The 11909-nt window shown below is 32.6% G+C and overlaps 1 protein-coding gene across 1 annotated transcript; it reads left to right on the plus strand.

Annotated features, from left to right (window-relative positions):
• The first annotated feature begins 9143 nt into the window (after positions 1-9143).
• Positions 9144-11591, plus strand: LOC108200255 (auxin-responsive protein IAA7). Its single transcript, XM_017368351.2, has 5 exons — positions 9144-9496; positions 10012-10262; positions 10705-10840; positions 11058-11119; positions 11238-11591. Exons 1-5 carry the CDS (start codon positions 9285-9287, stop codon positions 11273-11275), a joined length of 699 nt encoding a protein of 232 aa, XP_017223840.1. The 5' UTR covers positions 9144-9284; the 3' UTR covers positions 11276-11591.
• Positions 11592-11909: the final 318 nt, after the last annotated feature.

Here is an 11909-nt window from a genome sequence, read left to right on the forward strand (position 1 = left end):
TTTGTAATCTTACTACACGGCTAGCTCTCTTCGATTGACGACAAGAAACTGCAATTATTTGACTGAATAGTTGAAATCGAAAAGATTTAGAATAAAATATCTCATACGGATTTTCTAATATGTGTCTCGGGGACGCACACACGAACAATTACTTTTTGATCGGGTTACAAATTTTTATTGACTCTAATTCTATTAATAATGATGATCTCATAAAAAAATTATCACAGTTTCTGAAACTTTCATATACCCCTGTGTTATGTGATATGTGGAGCATGAATAATTAATAGAATCCCTAGCTAGCTAGCTAGCTACTTGGCCATGCATGGAAACCTTGATATCATGAGGTCCTCCATAACAGGACCACTGGAAATGAATGGCCATGCATCTTCTGGCAACTCACACATGAAAGGAGTACTACAGGCTAGCTACAACTTCTCAGCTGCTCTCATAATTTAATGCAACAATGCATGGTATGGTATATATGTGTTTATTCTTCTTAAAAATAAGCATATCTATATATAACTCATAATCTACTCTGGTATGTTTGAGCTGGAAAGACGTAGATGTATGGAACAAGAAATCAAGTTACATGAAAAGAGCAGCTACCAAGAGCTAAAGAGAAGTAAAGGCATATCTTGTCTCTTATATATTCTCGCTGTCTGTGCATTATCATCAATAATGGTGATGGAATTAAGCACCGAACCGGAGTTATTTGTAGCTATATATATTGACGTACCCTAAGGTGAGTCATGAAAAGCTGCATGCGACTGGAGAATTAATGAGTATCCGTAACCTGCAGATTCCAATTCTTTCACTCAAATAATTCAATTATTAGGTCTGGACACGCCTTTGTACATCTCACATAATTGTACTGTCATCCGTCCACTCATCAACCGGGGCTGAAATGTTTTCGGATTTGAAATTGAAAAATATTATTAGTTGTATTATAAATTATAAATTATACAGTAACAGTAAGTCAGGATTTAAAACTGTTTTTGATTTTAAGCTGATAATTATATATTTGTTTAATGAGTCAGAAACTATCTTAAAGTCATGTAAGTCAAAAACTGACTTTAAATCGAAGGTTAATTTGAGTTACTTTTGATAGTGACTTAGAACATCTTCAATGGGAGATGCCAAGAGGGGTGTCAATGCCATGGCATGACATGGATCGGCATTCTAGTTGGCACCCTAATTGGAGATGTTGGAGTGCTATTGGGGTGCCAAGTGAGTTGGCTTTTGGGTGCCAAAAGTTGGCAACCCATAAAGTAGGGTGCCAATTTCATTTGTGGTCTTAATAATACATATAATATTATTTCTCTATTAATAAAGTTGGCATTTTGGAGTGCCAACTCCATATATCCAACCATTGGAGTGTATTTTGAAACAAGGGTGCTAAAAATGATTTGGAAGAGTTTGAATAAAAAATATAATATTTTGAGTGATGTGTCAAAATTGGCACCCCTTGAAGAGTGCCAACCTTTGGAGATGCTCTTAGTTATTTCAAATTTTTTAATAAAAATTATCTAATTTTCAAATAAATAAAATCCAAATCAACAAAATCAAATTTCCAAAGAGGTGATTAAATTATTTTAAACCGTAAATAACAATTTTAAACTCAACCAAACCGCTCAAAAACTTGAATCAAAATCTGCCGAGTAACAGAAAGGATATGAAACTGAAATACATCTGCACACCACAAAGTCTGTCAAGATTATCATCAATATTATCAGATATATCTAGACGGAGAGATATCAGGGAACAACTTTGATTCTTCCCAGAGAACAGTTTTTGTGCACCCAGCCTTGAGGTTAATCAAAACTCAGATTGTTTAATCCTTCCTGAATCCTGAGCTATAAAGCTTAGTCAATCAGCGACGCAATGAACTAATTCGAGATCTTTGATTCTGTCTTAAAAGTAACTCCAAGATTAATAGAGGATCAAGCATACCCAATTATTATACTCTAGCTACTAGCTAGCACAAAACTGGGAGCACTTCTCATTGCAGCTTTAATCTCAAAAAGGCCTATCTTTGATCTCCAATTGTTGACTAATACGATATATTATTCGTATCTTCACAAAATTTTATTCTTTAGAGATCGTTAAAAATCAAAGTATATTCACTTTTAACCTAATACGGATGAGATAATATTTTTTGTCAGATAAATAACCAGTAATCAATCTCCACGTCTTCCGTCCAACGCCGTTTAGTTATTGTTCTTAAAAAAGTTGTAGAGACAGCAAAACATTTGAAATAGAGTCAGTGGCATATGATGAGTCAAATAAGACTACTTCGTTCGTCATGCATGACTTAACCTAGAAAAGCTAGGATCTTGATTTATATGGAGACCAAACTTAATTATTAGTCCTTCACCTTCCGACGATGATCTCTTTTTTATAATTGTAACAACCGGCAATGACTTCAAGTCATAAACAATCAAATATAAGTATATTACTTTTGACAAATTGGAAAATAGTAAAAGATATATTTGTTGATAATAAAAGATATATTTGTTGATAATCAGTTTATGTAAATTTTAAGATGTTAGGGAAATGTCTTAAATGGACAATATGAGATATTTCAACAATTTCACTCACTTGAAATCTCATTTTTTTATTGAAAAATAGATCACGAGCGCCCATCTTTGGCACAATTAATATATTCGTGTCTATATTATATTGTGAGAATATTAAGAGTGGTGGAGAATCAAATTTGAAACATCTGCTAAACCAGAACTCCGATATCATGTTGTATTAGATGAACTCGTTCTCAATCTGCAGGTATACCACAGCTCAGATTTACGAGAGACTCGAATCATTTTCGGATCTGGAGAGAATTGATCATTTAACAACATTGTCAAGAGAAGCCAGCACAAGATAAATAGACCACCGATCCGAATAAATAAGCAGATGAGAGTAGTTCGATGAAATGAAGCAGGTAGGCAAGCAGTGCGCTGGCGAGTAATATATATGAAGAAATAAGTACATCGACATTCTATATTCTAGCTAGCAGTGAATGGGTTGGTCAGCCCCCACCATGGATATATTTGTCTCTATTTCAACCAACAAGTGGAATCATATTTTTGTGGTGCAGATTCTTCATTTATCGCATTTGTGGCTCACCTATTAATCTATGACTATCCACACTAATTTAACAATTAATTATGCACGCAATTCATTGATGTAACATGCTTCCTGTCTCCTGATGATCGATGTAAATCATCAAAACTCAATTTTCTATATTTCATACAACTTTAATCGAGTTGTCTAAATAATTCTAAATATTATAAAGTACCGTTGCTAGTTTCTTTGTGTAATTAGTTATGATAATTGAAAAATCAAGCTTAAAGGACGACTTGGTTGTTAGGAGAACCATTCTAATTAAATTAAACAAGCTTTTGCTTGGTTTTTTCTTTTATAACGAATAGAAGCCTTTTAAACTACCATACTTGAAAGTCAGAAGATAATAGCAGAGTTCTTGTCACCCAGCCTCCTGTACAACTATATATCATGCTAACAATTCGAAAATTAATTTTTTTTGGAATAGTTGAAATTCATTAAAGCTTGATGAATTTTCAATTACACATTAGTTTTTTTTGGTTCTAAACACTTACTTTATATCTTCAAAGATATAAAAATTTAAAAATTGTTTAGAAACGCACATACATTTTTTCGAGTAATGTTTATGATTAAGACTAGAATAAATAAGAGCAATTGTGACCGAAAGTAACTAAATGACGGATTAAATATTCTAACACAAAGTACATTACATTGTGATGGACAATTTCCGTCTTTACTAATTTATTTATTCATATATATTTTGTCTAGTCCTCGCAAATTCCAAAAATAAGGAACCTACATATTTATATGATAATATATAAAGATAATTAATTAGGTCGGTAATTCGAGTAGACATCAATCTTTTTTCAATCGAGCTGGAGTTTTTGTTTTTTTCAATCGAGCTGGAGTTTTTGTTTTACGAATCGAGTCTAGTTAGTTTATCCCCTCCATGCCCCGTGTTATTATACTTCAACTACTATTTGTCATAATCGACTACTTAACACTTTTACCGATTAATCATCAACATGATCACTGATAGCTATTATTAACAAATTTTGTAATTTATCAGTTTTCTATATTAAATAGTGATTACATGTCGTTATAATTTGTGATAAAATTTAATGTAAAACTAATGTATTTTACATTATAAATGTGATAAAAATTAATCTAAAAATTAATTTATAATTTTTGGCTAATATGATTTTTAAAGGCATAAGATCACACATGAGAGTTTAGTGTTTAAATATGAGCTTGTACGTATTGATATTTTAGATGGGCTAAGAAAAAATGTTTAAAATAAAATTTTTTGAAATAAAAATCTAACTATTTGAATAAAATCAAAGACAAATGTACATGAAGTAATATAAATCAAATAATATTTGACAAAAAATATATCAAATATTAAAATAATAACAATAACAATAATAATAATAATAATAATAATAATAATAATAATAATAATAATAATAATAATAATAATAATAATAATAATAATAATAACAATAATAATTTATTAGGTACAAAAGTAAATATCATTATTAATTTATATATTAAAATAATTAAAAATGTGAAAAAAAATTGGGTGTTAGTCCCATCATCATAATTTCAAATTTTAATGTCCCAAATAGCATTACTCACAAATTTGGCCCCGAATATACCGCTACATCGTGTACCGTTTTCTTTTAAAAAACAAAACGTTACACGGAGTTATGTTAACTCAGAAGTATCGTTGAATAGTTTCATCTTGTTCTTCATGATAGGTTGTTCTTATTCTTTTGAGATAAGCAAATTAATTGATTCACTTGATTCTTTACATATACTTGAAGTAGATGATTCTTCTATCTCTTTAGCTGATTTTTTTTTTTTTCAGATTTTGATTATTTAAAAGATTGTTCATGGCTGGTGTAAAACAAGAAGGTTCGGATAGTTAATGTTGGAGTTCTTGATTCTAGGGTTGCTGGGGGGATCTTAAAACCTTACATGAAGTAGAGTTAGATTGCTTTCATTTAAAAATTACAATTTTACACGATTAGCGTTTGCATTTTAAAACAAAACACTACTTCATCTACGTTATTAGAGATTATTTTTCACGTTATTTTGATCATATTACTTGTAAATTTTGTACTTAGAACGTTTTTCAAAAAACAAAAACACATATGCATACCATCGCCGACATTTATAAGCGCCAAATAACAAGTTCATGTCTATGCAGCTTGAATCATTCATTTATAAGACCAATTGCAATTTTCGGAGTTTCGAGGAAGAGTCTTCATATGTAAATACTACTAAATACTATTAAAACAATATTAGTATATATCTATATTGTACTAGTAGAACGTTTTAAGTTATAGGTCTTACAAAACCTCTTCTTTTTCTTTCCATCTCTCTGTAATCCGTGAATATAGCGACTAGCATGGTCATGCTTGCAGTATCATGTTCCCTCCAACATCCTGCCGACCCTGTAATTAAGAGAGGCTTATTAATACCGAAAGAGAAGTTGAGTTTAATTTCTCTCTCAATGTTACAATAATTTATATATTCTTGTATTCACACCTCTATTAGAATATTGCAAGGAGAATAATTCATTGAGATACAAGTCATTTTCGTTACGATAAAGATAATTAATGTTTGTTTTATTCTTAGTAGAAATGTTTTTCTTCTTAAAACAAATATATATTTATGTGTTTAGAAAATATTAAACCATCTTAAATATGTAATTCTAGAATATAATTTGAAAACATATCACGTTGTTTAAGTTAAATAAACTTGAAACATTTTATTTCCTTATGTAACAACTTTTGTTTTGTTCTTTACTTTAAATTAGTTGCACTTTAGTGAAACAAAGGCCTAAAATCTAATTAATATAAGGCTAAATATGTAAAAGAAACAAGAAGTTATGGTCCTTTTGGACATGAAAGATAAAGTAATTTATGAGTTATATATGACAAATTTATTTATTTACACATAGTAAAATATGATATCATATGTATTTGGACAAGATTAATATTTATGGGTCGCGGAATCTATCAATTCCACAATCTTTTGTATCGTTCATTTAAATTCGAAATCAGTTGATCTCCCTCAATTCCATGCCATACAAGTGAACACAACTTAAGTGTTTGGATAATTAAATAAAGAAGCAATTGCGGCTAGAGAAAAAAGCTGCACATTGTACCTTGTGAAATCTATCCACAAAACACATAGGGTCCTGTTCCCTGACAACCGTGTGTCAGGGAACAGTTATCCAACACATCATCTCCCAGCCGTTGGATAACGATCCAACGGCTGGGACAAAACAAAAAATTTTAAGCGATCCGCGCTTTTTTTCCGCGGAACTACTGGATTGCGCTCCCCATCCGCTTTAATTTACGAGGATCTGTGAAATATCCTCCGCTGTAAATAATCGCGGAAGGGCTGGAGGGTCTCAGATTCACGACCACATACAATAGTTCAAATACACATCTGTTACCAAAAAACACAGCAGTTCCGGTGATTGTGCGATCAATGTGTGCGATTTCTCTGTGCGATCACGCGATTTCATCCGTTGCTTGTCTCGTGTGCACTGTGAAGGTTGACTACTATCACGTTTTTTCTTGATTGTGCACAACAAAAATGCAGCCATGGTGTTTGTTTTAATGTTGGTATGAATGTGTGTGATTGTGATTGTTCTTCAAAATCCGCGTGTGTGCACTGTGTATGTTTGGTTATATCGATGCTCTTTGGTATGTGAACTGGGTCTGTATTTTCCGCGTAAATTAATAGCGGAAGGCTAAAAAACAACCAGGCGTTTCGTGTATATTATGCGCGGAAAGCGTGCAGAATCATGTCCATCCGCGGAAAAAAAGTGCGAATCGTTTAAATTTTTTTGTTTTGTCCCAGCCGTTGGATCGTTATCCAACGACTGGGACATGATGTGTTGGATAATTGTTCCCTGACACACGGTTGTCAGGGAACAGGACCCAAACACATAATAAGCCCATGAAACTTATTTACCAAATAGTCATGCACAAGCACAAGTTAGCTTTAAAAAAAAAAAGAAAAAAAAGAAAACCAACTTCTATGTTAGCCAAACACCCCAATTATATATTTTAGCTACAAAATCATTTCCATTCCATTTATCTCCTATGCTATTCCAGTTTATTTAAGTAAGAAATTGATACAAATTATTAATCCATCTAGAATGTATAATAACATAGAGGCCGTTTTGCTATATAAATTAGTCTATTTATAATGTATAGTGGTTTTTCTATATGAAGTAGCTATACTACATAATATACAATTCACAACAATAAAAAGAAAGAATTAGTTGAATATATATGCAATTATGCGTAAACTACCAACGGTCGGAGGACGGTCCATGCACCGCGTATAGTTAGATTTGAATATCATTCTTGGAAAGAGCATAGAGCACTCCTAAAGCTCTAATAATTCTTTATGTAGTTACTCTAATTATTACACCCAATAATGTTTTATAGGATTAAAAAGAAGTAGATATTTTTATATGTATAAACACATGTATGTGTACGTATAAGGTGGTGAGGACGCTGAGGAGGCCCTTGCGGCTCTTGCTCTAAGCCTATATTCACGGTAATGGTTGGTTTTTATGAAAATACCACATGGAGGAGGAGTATAATTGACAGAACATGATTGCTCATTTTTCAACATTAATTGTTTATTGTAGTTATTCTTTGCAGCTTAATTAATTTATCTAATGCAGGTTTATTTCTATATTGGAAATTAAGAGTTGTTTGATTAATGATTCTTTAAGTATTGGACCACAAGGCCACTAATTTCCCTCATCATGCCATTCGATTCCCTACATTTATTGTAGGGTTATTTCCCTCTGTTAGTGCAAGGTATAAGTTTACAAAAGATACTTCCAATAGTTACTGCTCCCTCCGTTCGTAAATAATAGTCGCTTTGACTTTGTGCACGTAATTTGAGGTGTACAAAAAATATACTTCCACGTATTATTTTTCAATTTTTTTTTTCTAAATAAAAGTTTAACATCTATATTTTTATTCAAATTTTTTTTTTAATAAATAATGTGTAGAAATACATTTTTATTGCATCTCAAAATACGTGCAAAAAGTCAAATCGATTAATAAAAGGAACGGAGGGAGTACTGTTTTATTTAATAGAAAGAGAGGCAATGTAAAATTACACTTTATATGTGTAGCATTGTTATACAATTCGATAATACGTACTTGAACTCTCCGTTTGATGATAATGCTATAACTAGATTTAATTTAGAATATAGGCTTGAGATAAATTCGTGTCAACCACAGTGTTCCACGAGTTTTTTAGGCTTTGAACTAGCTCTAGGTATTGGAGAACACAATAACACTAATTTTCTTTATAATCATTAAATTAGGTTTATCGGATTTTTGAATTCATATTGAATAGACTAGATGTGGCTGTGATTAGTAGGATAATTAGTTCCTAGAGTTAAAAACAAGAAAAAAAGAGAGTTTTTGATAATTATATCAAATTCGAGTTCAAGTTAAGATCAAATTGAAAATCAAACTCATACATATTCATGATGCGTACGTCTTTTATCCGGTCAAATTTAACTATTTTTGACCGGAAATGACTAAAATCTATTAAGTTATGACTGACCGCTGATTCCGGTTCAAAATTAGCTAAATTTGACCGAACGCGGTCAATTTTAACTAAATTTAACTGGAAAAATCAGTCAAATTTACCTGTTTTTCTTGTAGTGATGTTATCCGCAAATTGACAATTAAATTTGAATGTGATTACAATATTTAAATTTGTATTTACTTATAAATTATAATACATAAATATACTCCCTTTTCCTCTATTTTCACCTATTAGATATAATTACCGCTCTTCTCATAATAACCTCATAATTATAGTATATGCTACAATTTCTGTTTATGAAATTGTGCAAGTAGCTAGCTTAGAGGAAGTTAAAGGCAAAATAAAAAATTATCAGCTTGTAACATGCGCTTGATTCCAGAAGATCAAGAGTCCAACTACCTCCACGTGTCACCACAACCGCCGTTGAAACTTGATAGCAGAATGCAGGCATCGGTATATATGGCCATCAAACTGTATACACTGGCTCCCCCATTTGTTCTATTATTGCATTTTCTCTCTATTAATCTCTCTCATTATAACACATCCATCTTCACAAGTAAACAAAGCAAAGCAAGCGAGATAAATAGCCAGTGATTTCTGAAGCCAAGGGAGAGAGAAACATGTTGAAGACTGAGCTGTGCCTTGGATTGCCTGGGGGAGGTGAAGCAGCTGGAGAGATTGTCAAGACTTCTGGGAAGAGAGGCTTTTCTGAGACGGTTGAGCTGAAACTCAACCTCCAGGGTGATGACTCAGCCCTAGATCTCAAACATGACAAGACCAAGGTTTCGTTGGATCAGAAGAACAAGGATCAAGTCTCTAGGCCACCTGCCAAGTATGTCACATACACTTATAATTCCATCATGCATGCTCCCATGATATCTCTTGATGTTTCTAGTTTTTATGCTATATTCCAATGTGACGGAAAGTCGAACCTGAGACCTCTGCTAAACCAGAGTTTTGATACCATGTTGTTGTGAACCACTCTATCGAAAACTTTAAAGTGTTAGAGAAATGTATCAAATGGATCTCATGCTATATTTCAACAGTTTCTCGTAAAATATTAGTTTTCTTATTTGAAAAAATTCTGCACAATTAAGAACATATTTTCCGGTGAACAAACGGAGCCTTAGTTTTGTTTTTATTTCCATGGTTGATGAAAAATATCTGCCATGGAAATAAAGTCAACCAGTCAAATAATTAAGACTACTCATATTAGGGTTAGTAGCTAATTTCTGGCCAGCTTGAAAGTACAAGCTTGAATATATTTCGAAATGTTATTATTGAATTATTGTTATGAATAGCATGAAACTTGTAGTAACAAAGTGTGGCCATTAATTTGTTTGACAGGGCTCAAGTTGTAGGTTGGCCACCAGTGAGATCTTACAGGAAGAATGTAATGGCTGTGCAGAAGAACACCACTGAGGAGAAGACTGAGAAGTCTGCAGCCACCGGAAACAGCATGATCGGCACGGCAGCTGCATTCGTCAAGGTCTCCATGGACGGCGCGCCTTATCTTCGCAAGGTGGACTTGAAGATGTACAAGAGTTACCAAGAACTCTCTGATGCCTTGGCCAAAATGTTCAGTTCCTTTACCATGAGTGAGTTTTTCTCTCTTAATACTTCTTATGTTTGCTCGGTTTTGACCCTATTTTCATAGTGTTAGAATATAATAGGATCCTGTTAAGCCCTACTCCTAACATTTTGAGATTCTAGGAGAATTGGTCTCTTAACATAGTATCAGAGTTTAGGCTCGCGAAAGATTTGAGTTCCCATCTCATTGCTTATAAAGTCATTATCACGTACAATACTATTCATGTTTCGTGTACCAAATTACCAGTTCCGCCGGATTTTACTATTATTATTGATAATTTTGTAATTTTTTGTCCACGGTAAAATTGGAATAAGTTGATTACCTAATGGAAAGTGGATCTTAGGATAAATACAAGCCTTATTGCCATATCTCAAAGTGAGTGCAACAATATTCTAAGATTTATATTACCACTTGTAACAAGTTTCAGTTTGTTTAATACACATATTCAGGTAACTACGGGTCCCAAGGAATGATAGATTTCATGAATGAGAGCAAGCTTATGGATCTGCTCAACAGTTCTGAGTATGTGCCTAGCTATGAAGATAAGGATGGCGATTGGATGCTCGTCGGTGATGTTCCATGGGAGTAAGTACAATATAATTATAATTAATTAACTTAATAACAGTACATCATCTATCTTAACTAAACACCTTGAGTATCATATTTGCAATCTTAATTGCAGTTTAATTAAAGTTTGTCCGACTCGATCATTTTATCAATTTATCGAAGTTAACTAAATTGATTTTGTTACGTATATTGAGATCGAGAAAAAAGATATTAATTATTCGAGTTCTTATCGCAGGATGTTTGTTGATTCATGCAAGCGTCTGCGCATAATGAAAGGATCAGAAGCCATTGGACTTGGTATGTTAATTTGTATTATCGAATTTTCACTATAATCATAATTAAATTAACTTAAACTATAGAGAATATATATTTAATTATAATTAATTTAATTTGCATGCAATGAATAATATAACAGCACCAAGAGCCATGGAGAAGTGCAAGAGCAGGTGCTGATAAACTAAGGCAAGCATGCCGAAAGTGACCTGGTTGATAATTATTGCTGAAGCAAGTAGCGAACATGGATCTATAAAGCAGGATTGTTGTTTGGATGTGTCTGTTATTTTTAATTTGACAGTATATAGCTTATATTATTATAAAGTTTGGGACATTTTTAGTGGACAAGAAGCAATAAACTTTCTCATTGTCTGCCTTGTTCATTTTTAATGCCTTGCTCCAGCTAAATAATCCTTTCTTTTTCCCTTTCTTTCATACTTGTTGTTTGCTCTCTGAGTTTTTCATCCTTGAATTAAAGTGTTTGTTTATTTTCATTTTTTTATTGGGTCACAAGATCCTCAAATCTTGTACTCTGATTTTATTATTACTTGTATATTAATTAATGATTGATTAATTCATGGGAAAGTTAGTGAATGAGGGAGCAAGGCCATGTGAATGTTGATGGGTGTATTGATTTAACACCAGTTGTTTATGTTTATATATGGAGAGATTGTATGGATATACAGATATGCAGGAGTATTATTTTATGTGTTTGACAGATGAATGTAGCTATGAGGTTCTTGAATGAACGGAATTTAATGGGGTTTGGAATTGTATATCGTGTGAAGGTGGGCAGGAGCACATGCATGTCGAT

The sequence above is a fragment of the Daucus carota genome, chromosome 9 (assembly GCF_001625215.2).
Source record: "Daucus carota subsp. sativus chromosome 9, DH1 v3.0, whole genome shotgun sequence".
Classification (NCBI taxonomy): Eukaryota; Viridiplantae; Streptophyta; class Magnoliopsida; order Apiales; family Apiaceae; genus Daucus; species Daucus carota.